The 20287-nt window shown below is 36.3% G+C and overlaps 1 protein-coding gene across 3 annotated transcripts in view; it reads right to left on the bottom strand.

Moving 5' to 3' along the window:
- Nucleotides 1-757: 757 nt before the first annotated feature.
- ATL1 (atlastin GTPase 1) overlaps nt 758-20287 on the bottom strand; it is a 71450-nt gene continuing 51920 nt past the window's right edge. For 2 of the 3 annotated variants that reach the window (XM_060619815.2, XM_060619817.2), the window contains 8 exons: nt 14855-14947; nt 13677-13815; nt 8787-8914; nt 7651-7707; nt 6507-6578; nt 4767-5198; nt 3541-3555; nt 758-1210 (listed from right to left, as the gene is read on the bottom strand). In XM_060619815.2, coding sequence (XP_060475798.2) covers nt 1100-1210; nt 3541-3555; nt 4767-5198; nt 6507-6578; nt 7651-7707; nt 8787-8914; nt 13677-13815; nt 14855-14947 — 1047 coding nt within the window. In that variant the 3' untranslated portion in view covers nt 758-1099. The remainder of the gene's footprint in view (nt 1211-3540; nt 3556-4766; nt 5199-6506; nt 6579-7650; nt 7708-8786; nt 8915-13676; nt 13816-14854; nt 14948-20287) is intronic. The other variant, XM_060619816.2, reaches the window with a different exon arrangement.

Below are 20287 nucleotides of genomic sequence, written 5' to 3'. Positions count from 1 at the left end.
ACATGTAATCAAACTTTTCAAATATCTTATGAACTCTCACACAGTCTTCTATCTTCATTATTCTTTCCTGTTACTACTTACTTTGTCTATTTAATTAACTATTTAATTAAACTTAACCATTTCTAAGAAAGTTAGAAATTACTGTTTTAGAGCGCCCAGATTATAGAATCACTGGTTTAAAAGAACTGAAAGTTACCTTAAAAGGGATTAGTGGATGTTTCTTAAAGTGGAAATGTGTGTTTGCAATGGTGTCAACACTGAAGAAAAATGCATTTTAATTTTTAAAAGAGAGCTAAACTTTTATCATTCTATATTAATACCTCCCAAACATTTCCAAATTCAGTAAGCATTTGTTTTTAATCTTAGGAACCAGAGTAAACTTTAATAATAGTTCACATGTTAAAAGAATAAACCTATGAAGAATACATTTCTTTGTGTACCAAATGAAAAAATATACAATGCAGTGAAACTCAAGTACATATACAAAGTGATTATTTTTTTGTGCATTTTGATCCAGAAGTTTATATTCTATGTTAAATCATAATATAAAAGAAGCAGTATTTAGTTATTGATAAAGCAACTGAAAAGCTCTTTGAAATGTCTTTAAAAATAAAAGCTCATGGTATATAGAAGATGACATAGATTGAATCAAGCCTGCTGAGTTATGAGCCTGCTGAGTTATGATGCTATGATTAAATGGATGACTATGGAAAATAAGTTTTAAATTCTGTGGAAATTAAATGAGCATATCCAAACATGGAGTAATATTACTACATGGTTTAATTATAACCCAGTAGTAGAATTTAATAAATTCAAGCAGAACACATGTACTGTCATCATAAATAGACAAATACTTGAAATTATAACAGCATATTTGAAGACAAAATCAGGAAACTGTACATGTTAACAAAGTGATATAACCATGCATACATACATCTGCTTATTAAACACTGAAGTAAACTAAACCATTTCGAAGTTCTCAGAGGAGCTTGGTATTTTACTCTGTCCTGATAGAAGCACTTTGAATGTTTGCATGGAGACAGAAAACTGAGTATTTAACTGACAGTTGGTCATGCACCTGTATTTCTAAAAATTTAGATTAAATTTTCTTCTTTTCTGATTGTTCAGTAGATTCTGACTTTGGCGCAGGAAAAGCTTGATGATACAGATGTCTGTGGGTTGCTGCTGCACTGTAAAGCTTGTATAAAGCCTAGAAATATAAGAATCAAGAGTATAAACAGAGATATAAAATTTTTCCTTTTTAGTGTAATTAGTTTATGGTACTATATAAAATTTAGTATGCTAAATGTGGAATCTTTAGATCTTTAATCTATATAAGATATAAATTCATAACTAATAATCTTAGAACTCAAAAGTATCTTCACCTCTCCACTGTGTATGCGTTTTTGCTTTTGTGGATTGATCTTTGTGGTAAATGTTTTATTCTCAGACTGCATTTCCTTTTACCGTGCACACCTTTTGGAGCAGAGCTTCCTAAACACTGTGCTTCAGTTGAGATATGTGTTGGGAACTCATATTGTTCATATTATCAGTTTGGGAGGAATTAGAGGAGCTCATAACCTCTGACTGCCAATAGATGCTTTATTATACACAGGTAGGTCACTTGCTCTCTGGCTTCCTTACAGGTTTTCCAGAATGGGGCCATTTTTATTTTCCATTATTTCCTGATACGGTCATGTAAATAAGCACATGTTGCCCTCCCCTTGCCACTGGGATCCTTCAGTTAAACATGCTCTTTTGCCTTGTTTCCCTTACTTGGTTTATATCTTACAAAACGTTTTTCAGAAGCATTACCTCAGAAAGCCTTTGCTCATTAAAACTGTGATTGTTCTTTGTGTCAACAGTGTTTGAATCATAGGAATTTTTACATACTGCTTTACATAAGTGTCCATAAATATTTTTGTCCTTTTTCCCCCTCAGCAAATGTCTAAGATTCATTCCCCCCTCGCACTTTCACATATTGAACACCCAGTTAAAACCAACTTATTGATGTAATTCTGGTCTGTAAAGAATCTGAATATTTTTAATATGTATTTTTAATATTCATTTCTTTTTGAGAGAGAGGGTGAGGAGGGGAGAGAGGTAGAGAGAGAGACAGAAGCTGAAGCAGGCTCCAGGCTCTGAGCTGTCAGCACAGAGCCCAACATGGGGCTCAAACCCACAAACCGGTGAGATCATGATCTGAGCCGAAGTTGGATGCTTAACCGAATGAGCCACCCAGGCAACCCTTGAGTCTGAATATTTTTAAAAGCTGGGTAAAAGCTTGATATCCTCTAAATAGTAACCAATGCCCAGGAAATCCCATTATTTTTTTTTTTATCTTTTTGAAGTCTCTATGGCTGTTTTCTTAAGTCTAAGTAATACCATCAGTTTTATGAATGCATATGGGTATAAATGCATAAATGGTGTTGCCCTAGATCTATCATATTAGAGTCTAACATTCAATTTAATCCGTGTTCTCTTAAAAGCTTAGATTGCTTTTATTTTTTAATGAATTTGTTTTACTGAATTTTATATAAAATGATTCTTTATTGACCTGTATTAAATGTGTCATTGATATTAATTAGAGGACATACTTCAGTTACATGTAACAGCAGAAACTGAGGAAAGAATTATGTGCTATCTCTCGTTAAGATCAGTTTTGCTTCCTGAAGATAATGACCAGAATAACTCCACAGAGATCGTTTTTCTTATGTAACAAATGATTCCTTCCTGCAAGCTCAGATTCTTTCCTCAGACACAGAGTTTTGCCCATGTGCAGGAGATATGAACAACTTACAGGTCCTGTCTGAGGTATGCTAAGAAAGTTACACTGCACACTGGCCCGGAACCTGCTTACAGTGGTAAAGGTAACGGTCACTCAAAAGCCAAAATTAAAAACAACTTCTAAAGGTTGTAGTTCCATTTAAATACTCTCTACTAATTAAGTTTCCTCAAGATTCCTAACTGTATTTTGTTGCACTCCCAGGAGAACAAAATACACAATGTTGTAACTGCAGAATTTGGAGATTTGGGCGGTTTGAACCTGGGCGGTTCAGTTGGTTGAGCACCCAATCCTTGATTTCATTTCAGGTCATGATCTCACAGTTCATGAGAGCCAGCCCCGTGGTATCAGGCTCCGTGCTGACAGCATGGAGCCTGCTTAGGATTCTCTCTCCCTCTCTCTCTACCCCTCCTTCACTCCCTCACGCGTCTGTGTGTGCACATGCTCTCTCTCTAATATTAAACATTTAAAAAATTCTTTCAAAATTTTCTACACATTCAGGAAACAACACAACACATCATATTCCTGATCATCAACACTCTGTTTCACATGCAGATCAAATCACATAAGATGTCTGGAATAGATTTAAAACCATGTTAAAAATTCATAGTTAAAATTGTGAATCTTAGAACACAGCAGTTGTCACCAGAGATTTTCTAATCTATATTGAGATATCCATTAATGGCTAGTTTACAAAATAAGAACATTGTAAATTTTATAAATATATAGCTCTTAATTAAAAAAATTCAACTTACCTCATTTGTACTTCCCTGTGGCAAGGCAGTTTAAAAGGGAAAAAAGAAAAGTATATATCCTGCTTCATTAATAGCATTATGATAATTCAACTCTTTACAATATTTATGAGCATTTAAGAACAAATACTCCTGCAAATATTTTTAGTTCAGATTATATATTTTATCTGAATTTTTTGACGAACCCAATTCTATATTCCTCATAGGGCTCAGCATCATGTTCTAGGAGGGCCTTGGAATTGACCTCAAATAGCCCCTCTTCACTCTTCTGAGGTTGAGGAGCTATTTGAGACCGTGGGTCAGAGGATCCATTCATTCTTTACCCACAGTGCGACCATTAGTTTATTTTAGCTAGATTCTTCAAAGGCACATGGTAAATTCATTAGTTACAATTCTAAAGAGTATATGTAAGTATAAATGCTGGAATAATTGTAGCCATTACTACCTGCAGAACATAAATGTTCAAAAGTCTTAACTCCAGAATTCTATGAACAATCTCTATTTTAGCTTCACTAAATGCCCCTAAATTTTCATGAGGTACTGAAGACCCTTCCAGGATGACAGAGTGAGTTCATTATTATTCTAGGTGTGTTTATTATTGTCTTCCCTACCCATAATCAGTTATTTGAACAACAGACCACAGTGACCCTGACTCTCTAGGTTATGGTTAATTGAAACATAAAGGACAACCAACCGATCAGCAGCTGATCCAGAGTTTGACCTGGACTCCTGTGGCCCGGTACAAATGTCTAGCTCAAATAGAGACAATCTAAAGTAATCAGATCTTGCTTTCAGGAGATTATACTAAAAGAGACAGTGATACAACAACTTAGGACAGTGGTTCACATACACCCCTAACCAAGCCAACTCTAGCCAAATGATGGGTTTTAAGTATGAAGTAATCTTAACACATAAACAAGTAACAATCGGCTCAAAAAAATTCAGCTGTGCTTAACATCTTTAACTTTTAGGACAAAAAGTAAAAAACCACTGCCTAATCCATGGATATTTGAAAATACTGAAATGCTAACTGGGAAACAGTTGTGTGGGACTTCACATATTGTATTACAGTTTGTATCTGGCCATCCTGACCGATTTTAAAGCCCACGAAGACTGGGGCCCAAGTCATTTTCACCTGTTTATTTCCAACATCTTACACTGTGTCTGGTAAACAGATGGCATTCAAAAGTGTGCCGAAATTAGTTGAAAAGGATGAAATGTATTCCTACCTGGTCCCACAAGGCTGCAGCCACCTGGTCTATTACAGCCCCCAACTCTCGGTATTCTCCAGAGTACCGGATGTATGCCCAGGTACACAGGGTGATAAGAGTCAGTCCCATTATCATATTGCATAGGCTAGCTATGATGTCCAAGCCAATGAATCCAGTCACACCAGCAATCACGTAAGTGATAAAGATGACGACAAACAGTGTGGCTGGGGTACGAGCTGCATGGAAGATATTTTTGCTATCATTGTGCTTGATATACTGGATGTAAAGTTCATCTATTTCACTCTCCAGCTGTTGCAGGTAACGCCGGCTAAATTCCTCCCCACCCATCTTCTTCACCCCTCGGAATAGCTTCACAGATTCTTCCTTAAGCTCCAAATGTTTGGTCTGTAGGTCATTAGGTGCCAGAAATGGTTTGTCGCCACCACAAATCTGTATCAGATAGAGAAGTGCCATTTATGCAATGCAGAGTAAAATTCACAACTGTGTCAAAATCTTCCACTTAGCTAGATGAATTTGTTAGAACACGGAAGGTGTCTACTTTTATGTTTTGTCAACCCACATTTGCACCCTCCATTATCAGGCATCACTGTAAGTGGGACCGGTACTTTATAGGTGACTTATATAAAGCCATTCTTAATTTTTATTCTCTTTTTCACCTGGGAAAGAATATCCAAGACTTAATCCAAGTTCCTCAAGATGAAAACGCATGATGCAAAGTGAACTGCAAACTGAGTTCATTCACAGAATGAATCCAAATTCAAATAAACTACTTATATACAAGTTCTTCTAGGAAATTTATTCTAACTACACTGAAGTATTTTTAACCAATGAGGTTTAGCTTAAAACAATGAGTAGTGCTATAAAACTCTAAAGTAAAATTATGAAAAACATGTTCTTTGGCAGTTTTACTGATTTTGTTTGAATGGAGCCCTTTCAGTATTTTCTTCAAGAGACCAAATGAAAGCATATTAAATGTTCTTGGACCACATTTGCAGTTTTTTCAAAAGTTACAAGGGAAATCTCAGTTACCCATACCTTTCACTTTGGTTTTTTGAGATTTAACTATATAAAGCATACTAAGTACATACTCTAAGTACCGTTTAGGTATGGTGTGAACACTATTCCATATACTGTATTTCTCTTGACTCTTAAGACTCCAGCTACTTTGGATGTAATCTTTATCATAGAACATTTTCAGAGGGAAAAAACCTATCCAATTAGTAGGTATATACAGTAATTATTCGATGCACCCAAATTCGGAATGTTAAAAAGAGGAAATATAGTATGTAGAAATATTGGCCCTTGAGGCTTAATTTCTTTTTTCCTAACAGTTTTTTATAGTTAAGATAGAAATACTAGAATTGTTGCAAGAAGGGAAGTGTAGTGGAGATGGTAGCACATTATATTAGTCACTAGAACTTATAAATAGTGGGAAGAAATGGCCAAAAAATAAATAAATAAGAAAAGTGTCTCTGATATAGAGAGAACACATCTAAAATACGTTTTAACACTATGTTTTGTAAAAAGTGTTTTAACACTATGCCTACATAGTGTTCCTTTCCTAAAAAATACTTTAGGAATATAATAAATAGAAATGTGATAAACATAGGCTGAGAAAGCAGAAGTTAAAACCACTTCTTTGTAGACGGTACAACTTGGAAGAAAAAAAAGAATGATCTCATGGAAGAAATACTGATTTTATTTAAAACATAATTTAAAATATTATTTAATTCTTACCTCTTCCATCTTTTTGTTGTATGTATCCTTGGCAGTTGCTACGGCCGCTAAATTGTTAGCTTCTGCTGTGGCCTTTGGACAAAGTACAAAATATGATGTAAAATGGAATTCATATTTATTAAACTCTCACAGGCAATTCTCATTTCTGAGTATCATGTGCAAGAAATGTACAAGAACACAAGGTCATGAAATAATTTGAAAGTATTGAAGTATTTCCACTACATTTTTAAAAGCTGGTAAAATTAAAATTTCAAAATACATAAAACAGAAATTTACTAAGTCACAGTTCTAAAACTGAATTTTCATTTGGAAGAATTTTCTTCTTAAAAAATATTTTCAACCCTCTCACCAAATGTGGGGGGAAATTTATAAACCCAAACACATGGGAAATAATATACAGTGCATTTTATCTGTACTAATATATATATAAATATGTCTTAGGTTTAAAGATTGATACTGATAGAACAATTGATCACTGACAAAAAGGAACTATTAACAACTTAATTTTTTTTAATAAAGAAAAAGCTAATTTCTCCTTCCTTAAATGTTTATTTATAGAGACCACTTGTTTAAAAACCTGGACCTGCTTTTCTACTTGTTAACATGTGTGAATCTAAACCACAATATGAGTCTATTTTCCAAACTAATTTTGTACAAAGAGAATGAGAACTCTTTGGTCTAAAGTGTATGTTGGGGTGCCTGGGTGGCTCAGTCAGTTAAGCATCTGACTCTTGGTTTCGGCTCAGGTCATGACCTCACAGTTTCATGAGTTTGAGCCCCTTTGGGCTCTGTGCTGGCAGTGTGGAGCCTGTTGGGATTCTCTCTCTCCCCCTCTCTCTGCCCACCCCCACCCCAACTTGCAGTCTGTCTCTCTCAAAATAAATAAACTTAAAAAAAAAAAAGTGTTTGTATAGTCAGCACAAGTGAAGCTCCTCTATGTGTATACAACACTGTTTAGCTGAACACACAAACAGTAGTTAACAGAAAAATAACCTTCCAATAAATCATTCCACCATGTTTATTTGGCAATTACTGACGGCTGGATTGGAGCATATCTTTAGCTTAGCATAGGCTAAAGCTAAGGAAAGCTTAGCTTTAGTAACAAGTATTTTTAAAAATGTCACGCCTCTTGATGAATAAATACCTGTAACATGGATTTGGGATGTGGTAATTCTTCACCTTGATAGATCTTTATATAAGCCTAAAAAAATGAAAAGAAAAAGAGAGACTCATGTTCAAGTAATTCCATTCACTATTTCTCAAACTCTGTGAAATTGTACTCGAAGGTCTAAAGTCTTGACAGTTTGGGGAACTATTATCTTTCTCATGTGTTAATTCCCCCTTTCTTAGTCCCTGTTCCCTTTTCCTGAAGTGGCCCTTTCATCCAACTCTACTTGGCCAATCCTACCCTTCTTGAAGACTTAAGTCACTGCCCCCTTCTCTAAAACCTTCTCAGATCCCTTGCTAGGAGTAACCTTTCTTTTTCATTTACTCACAGGAATTTGTACCTGCTGCTGTCGTCAGCTTTATGGAATATCTGATTTCTGTAAGGGTCCTTAACCTCCTACTAACTTCTAAGCTCTTCCATAGTGTTATGCACAATAAGAATTCAAATTTTAGATAGATAAATAACATCTCATTAATTGCTAAGAGTGATGAAGGTAAATAATCACACAGGAGATATGTGAAGTATTTTTAATGACAAAAATGTGAATTTTAAAAATAGTTTAGTCCTTGGAGCATCACTCCACAAATGAGATTGATTACTGAAATTCCCCAATATGTATGTGGTTGGTTAAAAAAAAAAAGTGTAGTATTCGGTGCTACCTGAGCTAAAAAATAAACACAAATTTAAAGTTATTCCACTTTACATCGGCCCATGGTGCAGAGACAGGAAATGTGGAGGAATTTTCTCTAGTAGAAAGGTAAAGGATAGCCCCTTCGGAAGAATCTTCAGAATGAAGGTAAGATTCAGCATAGGTCATGACTGAGGACTACATGTTATGGACCTCGAGAAACACCTCCTCCCCCCACAAAAAACAGACTTTACCAACTCTCATATTTATATTTCAAAAATATATTTCTCTCAAGATAAAGTTAACACTAAGAGTTTTAAAATTTTAATTTCAGAAAGCAAGCTACTCTTGGGAGTCTAATGATTTTTTCTCATTTTTATAGATTCCTCCTAGGTTTGCCCCTATATTACAGAGTCTATACTTTTTTGTTTGTTTCAAGTAGGAACTGCATTCCAAAACAATGCTCTAGAAATGAGAGTCATACCTTGAAGTACTCCACCAGACCTCGGCAGGTGATTTTGTTCCCATTGATCTCTTTAATATCTAGGCTCTCAGGACTAAGTAGCCAAGGAATGAGTATTTTCAAGTTTTTGATGAATTCATCATCTATTTCTACAAGTAAAAGCACATTCATCATTATTTTAAAAATCCAATCCAAGTCCTCCAAGGCATACAATAAATAAAACATTCTTGATTTTGTCTACTTCTTCCCCAGTGATAAAGCCATCACTCACTTTGCCATCATCTAAGCAATTCCCAAAACCCACTTTTCTTGGATGAGTGATCCTCCTTGCCTAAACTGCTGTTCTTTACTTCAACTACATATTTATCTTCCACCCATAAAGTAGCTTTCTTGATGTTAAACTTTAAACAAATATTTTACATCCCATTCACATAACCACATTTCATGTATTCTGATGAGTTTGTTGGTGGTTTTATGTATACAGACTCATAAATGGGAAAAAGGCCAGATACTCACTGGTTTATAAGATGTATTCCTGCCAGAAAATGTATGCAAAAATTGCTCTGTTTTTAGCGTGCCCACCTTATGAAAAGTGTACAGAACTGAATAAGGTCTGTTAATTAGTACTCAAGTTCAGAAAGACAGTGATGGTGATGCAACATTTGGTGATGAAATTCGCCCATACAAAATAACATGGCAAGAAAAGGCCATGGAGGCAAATCAGGATGTCTGAGTTGTTCACCTATCATGTTTAGGACAACTGATGACACATAATCCATGTTACGGCATTAGGTTCAAGCTTAACATTACGTATTTAGCAAAGTAATATAGAAAATACATATTCAGAGAAGTCTTTTGAACATAGTGATAATTTCTAAATCATTTCAAAAGATATAGAAAAATACACCTACATAAAAAGCAAGATATGGCCAGAGATTTGATATCTAAGTAAATGTAATAACTGCCTACAATTTTTAAAAATCTGAATTTAAGCAGCATCACTGAGCTTTCAGGCTTTGGGACTGGTGATTTCTGAGGTCTTAAGAATAAAGATTCAAACCATGTGTTTGTGTTTGCATTTTCCTTGCGTGTTACTACAACCCCACTATACACTGAAATACTAGTTTACATAAGAATTCATGCTTTTCTTCTCTTGCTTGCTGCCTTTACGAGATGCATGAGCATACTGTTGGAAATCCTTCAGACTTCCTTTATTTCAGGTTTTGTATACCTTTGAAATTGTAGTGTCCAATCTTTTATGAGTACTTGTATAGGTGTTTATTCAAATGTATTTTGCTGTTGCATTGTACCAATTCTTACTCATAATTTTGCTTTGTATTATATATAGATTTATTCAAATGTATTTATTCAGTTATTATTGCGGTTTGCTTTTCAGGTACCAATATTCACTAACAATACTGGTGTCTGTATTATGTTACCACATGCATCTGTATTCACTGATACCAGTAGGTTTTCTTCTCTGCTTATCACCTTAGGTTTTTTTTTTTTTTTTTTTTTTAGCATTTGTAAAATATTCCTATATACCTAGAATGTATGAATTCTTCCCGAATTTCTGTATGAAACAAACTTTCTCATTTTAAAATGACTTTAAAATCACTTCTAACGCATGTACTTAAATTCCACTCCCCACCCACTCCCTTATAAAATTGGGATGAAATAAGATACACCTGTATCTCATGCACCAGCAGGTGTGGTAATTATCATTAAAGCAGCCAGCATATAACCGCATATTTGGATTAAAAATGCGTTCTGAAGATGGCACTGGCCATAGTCTTTGTTCTCACTGAGACCAATACCAGATATCCCAATTCTGGATTCAGATAACACAAACCAAAGGTTCACAACATACGCAGTGGTGAGCTCTTGCTAACACTATCAGTTCAACACAGTACACACATGACCCAGAATATCGGCAGCCCAGTTCAGGTCAGTTTACAGAGGTGTGCTAATTAGCTCTGACCCACTCCAAGTATTCAAACAAATATGTGTGGGGAGACCGTTACTGGGGATGCTGTTCTGTCTTTACCATTCCTTCAATAATCTTTGCCACCGGAGTAAAACTCTGCCGGGAATTCAGGGGCTAGGCCAAAGTGGTTATCTGCCACAACTGGGGACATGATAAGATGCTGTAAAAGAACTCTGTGGGGCAGATGCACTGGTGTGGCACTGCTGTGTAAGTCAACCAAGAAAGAGATCTCAGGATTACCTGACTGACAGTTCATTAGAAACAGCTTCTTAAAAAACCATTACCTTGCAATAGTGTTTGGCTACACTTCCTGAACTCTAACTGAAGCTGCTAAGAATGCATCTCCACAATTTATGATGTGGTTTGCCTGGCCGTTCTACATGTGGTACCATAACCCAGAGGAATCTCAAGAAAACAAACAGACAAACAAAAAAACAAAAAAAGTAACTCCTTGTTAATTGAAAGGTTAGACTGACTATGTCAGGAGAGGTATTCGGTGGGCACTTGGAAAGAACTGTCTGAATGCAGCAGGAATGAACCTGATCCTTTTGATTTCCTATGTGGGAAGCCACTAAATTAATAGCAGCTAAATTTAATCATAGTATCATAAATTTCACATAACAGAGGAAATGGTAAGATAACATTTTCAGTAGTGAGGGACCATGAATAGTAATTATAACAATTATTACTGCTGATAATGAACTAGAAAGTACTTCTGTAAGTTTATGAAAGAGTATGTGGGAACTATCATCAGAGAACAATTTTTGCACAACTGTTTATTTAGAGACATTTCTTCCGTAGAGGAAGAAAGTGGTTATTCAGATGCCAGCCTTCTGGAGAGCAGCATAGCCAGTGGACAAGACATCCCAGATAGAACTCACATTGAATTACAAGATTCAGGATGGGATGGAAAAGCAATGTAGATAGCTGACTTTCAAAACTACCCAAGGAGAAACTGAGGCTAAGAAGAACATTTTGGCACACAGAGAGATTCAGCAGGTGTCCTAGAAAGCCTCATCAAAATGCAATTTTGATGGGCACCTGAAGCTGCTTTCATTTTTTTTTTTCTCTCAGGCTAGCCACTTTGGTAAACTCATAATTTTGGGGTACCTGTAAAACAATTGTGTAGGTTAGTACATATTTAGACATATATGTACAATTTGATGAGAAACAAATCTGCTTAAAAAAGTGGGGTTCGTGGGGCGCCCGGGTGGCTCGGTCGGTTAGGTGTCCGACTTGACTTTGGCTCAGGTCATGACTTCACAGTTCACGAGTTCAAGCCCCATATCGGGCTCTGTGCTGGCAGCGCACAGCCTGCTGGGGATTCTCTTTCTGCCTCTCTCTTTGCCTCTCCCCTGCTCACGCTGTCTCTGTCTCTCTGAAAATAAACTTAAAAAAAGGGGGGTGGGGGTTCTATACCTGTGTGTGTTGTCTTCAACTCTCTCCCTGAGCTCTTTCATTGCAAAATCTATCAGTTAATTTAAGAACTGTGGCTGTACACTGCACGAATGGAACAAGCCAGAGTACTTTTGTGTCCCAATAAAGGACTGTTGTTGAAGGCCTGCCCCTCCCCTGCCTGTTTACGACTGCCCAACTCCAGAGAAGAAAGAGGGGCCTTGTGGGAGCCCACCCTTTATGTAATTTATTCAAAACACATTGACGGCATTAGGTAAGTGCACAGTATCAAGAGGTCTGTGTGCTCATTACTGGGTTGGAATTCGTAAGTGACAGGGACAAGTGACATGATAGGATCCTGGAATCCCTCCATTAATATGTGCCTGGTGCTATCTGTTCTGTTATATAAAGATAATTTAAAACATGTACAGAAATACTGCTGATGAAATGTGAGATTCTATTTATGATACTGTCATAGTTAAATATAAGGTATCTGACTACAAATGCCATGGAAACGGGGAAAAAAATAGGTTTGCTTTTCAAACCTGCCAGTTCTGTAAAAGTGAATACATGTTATGTTGTCCCTTTTTAAGATTAATTTTGAAGCCCTTTGAGAACAGTTGTGCTGAAAAGCTTGTTAATGTCACTGTCGCACCAACCCTGACATGATGCAGAAAGGCCACAGGAAATTAAGCAAATATCTGAACTCAGTGGGGTGTGTATTCAGTGCGAGCCTTACAAGTAAATAAGTCAGAAATGTTTTTGTATGAATTACAAAGCAAGTATCTAAAGACCTGGTGATATCTATTAGGAACTATTAAATTCTATTTCTTCAGACCCCTTCCACCCACCCCACCCCTTTTTTTTAAACAAGTTGAGATTTTTTGGAATCTTAAAATGTTAGGAATGCCTCTGTTTGACAGATAATTACATACTATTAGAATACACTATTTCAAAAACACTCTAGTGCTTCTGGATTTTTCAGCAACTGGTCCTCATCCAGAAGAGGATTTCACTTTTACTGAGGGTTTTAATAGTTTATAATTAAATTCCTTAGTAGCACTTTTAAAGAGCTTGAGTTCAGAACTACACAATGTTTCTTTCAATCTTTAATTCTATAACTTATCATAATATTCTATAACTTATAATATAGCATTCCAATAACATAGACATCTATTTTTCTCCTCTAATGCAAATAAGGCAAATTAAACAGGAAGACATTAAGGAGCATTTCTCAATGTACAGATGTAAGTAGAAACCTCTGCAAAAAGGGCAGAGTCGCTGCCTCCTAGGTGAATGCAAGACTTTGCCTGTTTTCTCCATGTACGTATTTAGAACCCATGGAATCCTACAGTTCCCCAAGAAGGTGCTCCAGCACCAGACCAGGATTCCCAGTTCTCCTGACATTTTTTAGTCATCAGCCTCACACAAGTGGATAACCTAAATCAGCAGCTGTAAGCCCAGTAGATAAAATGACAATTGTACAACCAGACTAAGTAATGTAAGTATATATTCATTAAAAAACACACCTTTCAGTTTTCCATCAAAGTTTGGATTGGTAGCTACTTTTAAGCCAGGATGAGGTAGCAGAAAACAGGAAATTTTGGTGAAACAGGAATGGATGTGTTTTCGAACATTCTGTAGTTCTTCATGCTGGTTCCCTGAGACCTGCAGTAAATCATTCTAAAGTTTAAACTACTTGCAACATAAATTGAACTCCAAAGAATTCTGTAGCATCTTATATTTGCTATGTCTGTCTGGTCCCACAATGATAAAAATGACAATATATAAGCTGATAAAGAAAGAATAAAGTCTTGGGTGAACAGCCATATCTCCATATAGCATATATATGCCATTATTATTACAATTAACAAATGCTTACTCTTATGCTAACTCAGGTGGGCCTTCCCATTTTTTACTACAAATTAGTGGGGTTTTATTCTAGCTAGTTCTTATAAATTCCAATTTTAATTCAAAGTACTCACAGGAGACATGAATGGATCATAAGATATTCCTACCTTCTTTTCAGGAGATACTCAAGACAACCTCTTGTCACTTGGTAGGTATACATTAAAATTCTAGAAAGGCGTCTGAATAGGTGGGTATTTATAAGCTAAATTGCCCCTGTTTTTTCAAATGTATTTGACAGTTAATAGTACGACCACCCTAAAAGCAGTTATAAGCCAAAAAGGACTTTTTCTCAGCGGGTATTTGTTGTCATCTGTGTTCAGTATAAACAGTTGATTCAATATTGCACTATCCTGATACAGAAAATAGAGAACCCTCTAATTTCACTTTCTCTGAACTATTTGCTAATAGTTCTCTGAACTATTTGCTAATGTTCTGAGACTGACTTTGGGGATTTCAAAATTATATATTTCTGTTAGACTGTTTTAAACCTCAATGAAAACAGGTATTTGTACTGTCAGCCTTGAACTGATTTAATTATTCAAATTAAAAGATTTATCTTTAGGAATCAGTCATTGTTTTGTAGATATCTACAAAAGAATTCTCTATCTGTATCATAATTACTTATAATATTTAAAACTGTAACTCTGAAAGCATTGTATTAAATATCAATCTTAGTTAGTAGAGACACTAGAAGCATAAGACTGTATCTACTAAATGTCCATTCTGCAACTCATTCAACAGAAATAATTCTAGATTACTACTGGTGAAGTTTCATTCACCTAAATTTCTAACAAACCTTGAGGCGTTTTTCCAAGAATTTGGAGCCGCCTTCGGCTCCGTATGAAAATTCGTATGGGAAACTCCAATCCCGAACAAGAAATATCAGACTCTGAGAAACAAGAAGAAGAAGAAAGGATTGATATGGGGACTTTAAATTGCCTTCCTCTGCTTCCTATGGAAACCAATGAAGTGCTACTGTTACTACCATATGAGTAGTGTCCTACAACGCACTATGGAATTAGAACAGCAAACATAAAACCTTTGAAAGTTTCCAAGCAATCTCTCCCCCATGAGATCACCCTTCCTGTTCCCACTAAGTGTAAACAGAAAGCTGCCTCCAAACTGATTGTATTGACATAGAACCATTCAGCCGGTTTGAGGGCACCTCTGTCTCCCATCTCTTGTGGGGGGTGGGGTGCATTCTTCTTGGCAATTTGGGGACAGCTCTTTATGAAGACTCAAGTGTTATTTGAGGAAAGTTTTATCTCTTTAAATATTTTTCCTCTACTACTTCTGTCCCATTCTCTTTTTCAGGGGCTCTCAGTTTACATAGATGGATGGGAATCCAGGTTTTGTGAGGCCCAAAGCTTATACAATCTGTTGGGGGGAGGAGGGCTCAATACAAAAAAGAATACATAATTAGGCTTGATAGTGAATATTTATTTAGAATCAGAAAAATAACAAATTACAAATACAAAAAAGCTGACAAAAACACAAGCACACACACACAAATCCTGAAAAATAATTAACGTACCTTGTTAATAGATTTTTCCCTACTGTTTTTGGCTGCAAATGATTTGATTGCTTCATCTTCAATGATTATGAAATAATTTCTGTTAAAAAGCTAATTCAGTCTGTCCTCTAACAAGGCCATTTTTTATTATAAAAAATAGTACAGAAAGTTTAGAAATGTCTCTGCTTCACAACTTATTTGTAACACCGTGTACATTTTTCCTCATCTGTGAAATAGGGGTAATAATGGAATCCATCTCCCAGGACTACTAAATGAGATATGTATTAGGCATTTGGAACAGTGCTGTGTTAGCGATCTGATTTTTATTTTAATGGCCACATATTTTAGGAAATTGATAGGCCATAGTTTATTTTGCCAGTCTCCCAGATGTCTTCCAGTTTTTCTACTAAGAAATGCATTGAAAAAAATCCTTGAAGCTGAATATTTGTTCACATCCAGGAAGATTTTATCAGAGACTGTGTTTCCAAAATTAGAACAGTCATTAGCATCATTTGAGAGGCTTTTAAAAGCACAAAATTCTTGGGCCCCACCCCAGACCACTCGGAACCAAAGTAATTGTAGCTTTCGTTTGAGTGCCTATCATATGGCAACCACAATATCACGAATTATGCACATATTTCATGCATTCCTGCAACAGCTAAGAGATAGGTTATAATTTGTGACTCTTTTCACAAGAGATATATAAAAATCACCTCCACCTGACATTAAGTGACTTGGCCAAAGGCACACAGACATAGAACAGGTTAAACTTGGGTTACTTCAAAACCTTGTTGTACTGCCTCAACAGTAAGTATAAAACATATACTGTAGTTTACAATCTGAGGTCTGATAAAATCATGCTTTTATAAGTTAAATTAAGAGATACTCTTCAGGGCACCTGGGTAGGCTCAGTCACTTAAGCGTCCAACTCTTGATTTCAGCTCAGGTCATGATCTCAGGGTTCGTGAGTTCAAGCCCCACACAGGGCTCTGTGCTGACACTGCAGAGCCTGCCTGAGATTCTCGCTCTCTCCCTCTCTCTCTCAAAATAAATAAATAAACTTAAAACAAAAAAAGATGCTTCAAATTTTAGTTTTAGTAAAAATTCAGGAAATTGAGAAAAAATTAATAATTTTTATGAAATTAGCTATCTTTAAATGATCTTTCTAAAAGTTTGTATCTTCTGAGTTTTTAACTGAATTTTTAATCTTGCTTATTAAAATTTGTTGACCTGTCTCTTAATTCTCTTTTAATCGATGGGTTCTTCCTCCTTACTTTATCTGTTAAAGAACCTAGGAATTTAACCATAAATTCTACATGACCATGTAGAGTTTCCCACAACGTGGACCCTGCATATTCACCGGCAGTTCAACATGCTCTTTTTTCTTCTGGATTTCTGCAAATTGGCAGCTGGAGACAGAGCCTTGATCTCAGGTTTTATTTCTTTGGCAGAGTGCTCTTCCATCAGGAGGCACATAGTTTATGATTATCTCTCCTTTGGTGAAATTATGTCATCTTTGCTTATCTGAAGTTCATTCTTCAGTAGCTTTCTCATTAAGGGCTCATGAGAACAATATTCTTTGCATTCTTACATGTTGATAAGTTTGTGACCCGTTGTAACAGTTGTGATTTTCTATTTGAAAGTCAATTTTGCTGGATATAAAATCCTTGGCTCACATCTCCTGTCCTGAAACCAGGGACACTTCTCAGTTTGAGTTATGGATAGTCTTGTTTCACAAAGTGGAAACTCTCCTTTCTTTTTTTCATTTTGGGGATTCTTGTGGGGAAGGAGAGATTTTTGTGGAGAGGAGAGTTTAAAAATACTTCTGGGGCCCCTGGCTGGCTCAGTCAGTGAGCATGTGACTCCCGATTTCGAAGTTGAGTTCGAGCCCACTTAGGGTATAGACATTACTTAAAAATAAAATATTTTAATGGGTCGCCTGGGTGGCTCAGTCAATTAAGCATCTAACTCTTGATTTCAGCTCAGGTAGTGATCCCAGGGTCATGGGATCAAGCCCCACATTGGGCTTGGAGCCTGCCTGAGATTCTCTCTCTCTTCCTTTGCCCCTCTTCCCTGTTCACTTGCTCTCTCTCTAAAATAAAATAAAATTTAAAAATTAAAAATTTTTTAAAAAATAAAAATACCCCTACCCATGATCTTTAAATAGTCCACTGTCTATAACAGATGCCCATTTTTCTCAAAATGAAATATAGTAATTTGTATTCAGAATATTTCTACCTAAACATGTATTTTGAAAATAGAGATTAGCTAGGAAGGAACTTTTACAAAACAGAGCTTCATAACCCAGGATCAATGAAGCCAAGTATGTGGATTTGGCTATATTTTGCATTTTTCTTGGGAAATTTTAGTTTCATTTTTTGGTTTGTTTCACTGGCCATCTCCCTAAGTCAATATAATGAGGACCATGTGTAGAATAGGATCAAATATGAAGTCTTATTTTCTCAAATCAGGAATCTATTACCTGTCTATAGTATTAAATTCGTAAGTTCCATGCCTAATGCTCTCGTCCAGTGATGTCCTGGTAAACTGACTCTCCAAATGACTTGATTTTGTAGCATTTGGCCATTTCTGTGGTGTAAACATGCCCAATATCACTGATTTTAAGCTATTAGCAGTTTAATAGTTGGCTTATATCATTCCTGAATATTTACTAATTAGTTCGCATGAATTGATATAAGCTAGCTATAGATACCTACCAGCCCCATCCCCAGGAAAAGACTAGCTGTTCTAGAACCATGTAGTCAGTAAATACCTGAACTGGTTTTTAACCATGTAATCAACAAATTTCAGCTCCAGTTTCAGTTTCAGAGAACAATGAAACAAGGTTTAGAACTTGTTTTAAACCCATCTAACTAACAAGTCACTTCAATCAACAGCCCACTGAAAGCCAACCAATCAGTGAAAGCTTCATACTTAATGGAAGAATCACTCCAGAAAATTCACTGAGGCTGATGTGCATCCATTTCTCCCCTCTATAGCCAACACAAAACATGCTTCTGTATTCAACAATGACAAATATTCTAAAACTGACATCAACCTGTTCTTGCCTCTGGAAACCACGCAACTCCAAAACACACTCCTAAACCCTATGTATAATCTTTAGTTGACTTTGCTCAGTGAGACTAAGCCTCACCAGCATAGCTCTTTTACTTAACAAAGCAATAAATTCAGCTTTGGCTTTTGTACCAGATTTGAGTGATGGTGTCATCCTTTGACAGTTCTGGAAGCCCCGCTGAGATAATTTTGAATACTCTCACTTGGCAGCAGTCTCTGATACCCTCAGACTAACAGGTGCATTCTCCTTGTCCCTTGTTCCAAAATTCCATTTGTCCTTCAAATTTACTGCCAGGTGAATGTGTCTCAACAATGGTCTTACTTAGAGTTCTGATTTGTTTCACTGAGCTTCTTGTTGCTGATTAATTTGTTATTCTAGGATTTTTGTTACAAAGACCCACTAGGTCTTCATATAAGGTCATCAGTTCAAAGTCTTTGTATAGGGCAATTCAACCTTCAGTTTTGGAAGTGAACTCATTTTATAATTAGACCTAACTTTTGTATAAGGTTATTAGAACTTTTGGTTTGGAGGTATACCATTTAGTAAATATTTTTGTTATTAATATCTTTATGCTTTGGCTGCTTGCTTTGCCTTCTTGCTTGACAATTCATACAAAGCCCTCGTATCGTGTATTTTTGCTTGAATTGTCTTGTGTTGCTGAATGTATAGGGAAGTGCTTCAGAAAGAACAGATAGAGGCACAGACTTCATAAGTCTCCAAACCAATCAAGATGCCCCAAGGACAAATGGTTGGAGGTCTGTTAAACTGGCAACCAATTTACACAAAAGTAATTAGTCAAACTTGGCCTTGGGAGTCCTACAAAACTTTTAAGAGGACACTCTTGATCTTGTAATTGTGAGTCACTGTTCTTAGCCCATAATACAGGATCAGTGGCTATCAGATGACTGATCGTACAGCACCATATTGACCTTTGCTTGCTTGAGGAACCAAGCTGCTTTTCTTTTTTTAATGTTTATTTATTTTTGAGAGAGACAGAGACAGAATGCAAGTGGGTTAGGGGCAGAGAGAGAGGGAGACACAGAATCCGAAGCAGGCCCCAGGCTCTGAGCTGTCAGCACAGAGCCTGACGCGGGGCTCGAACTCACAAGCTGTGAGATCATGACCTGAGCCAAAGTTGGACGTTCAACCAACTGAGCCACCCAGCCACCCCTCCAAGCTGCTTTTCAAAGCACACACTTTTGACCAACCTGTTACAGGCTTGTATATATCAAAGCTAGGCCCTCTTCCTAGAAAAACCTCTGCTTTCTATTTGTATTGCACTATAATCCTAATTGTTGCAATTATAAATGGCCTTTTAAAAAAATTCAGAGTAACAGGGGTCATTATGGTGATCTTTGTACATGTCAAAATAAATAACTAATACAGTTAAGAAGAGTTCTATAAAATTAAGACATAAAGTATCTTTTAATAACTCATTAATTCACTTCTTTAATTAGTAAACCGAGATCTCAAAATGCTGATTCCAAATAGCATCTCTCAATTTGACTCTTTTACCTTCTGAAACTTACCCTCCTTGTATCTCTTTCAGTTTTATCTTCACCACTCACTGCACCCCTTCAATTCCTCCTGCTCCCTCCCCTGACCTCCTAACTGATTTCCTAGACAAGGACTGGCCACAC

Source organism: Panthera onca, chromosome B3 (genome assembly GCF_046562875.1).
Source record: "Panthera onca isolate mPanOnc1 chromosome B3, mPanOnc1 haplotype 2, whole genome shotgun sequence".
NCBI lineage: Eukaryota > Metazoa > Chordata > Mammalia > Carnivora > Felidae > Panthera > Panthera onca.
Note: the sequence above shows the minus strand (reverse complement) of the source record. Positions and strands in the feature narration are given on the sequence as shown.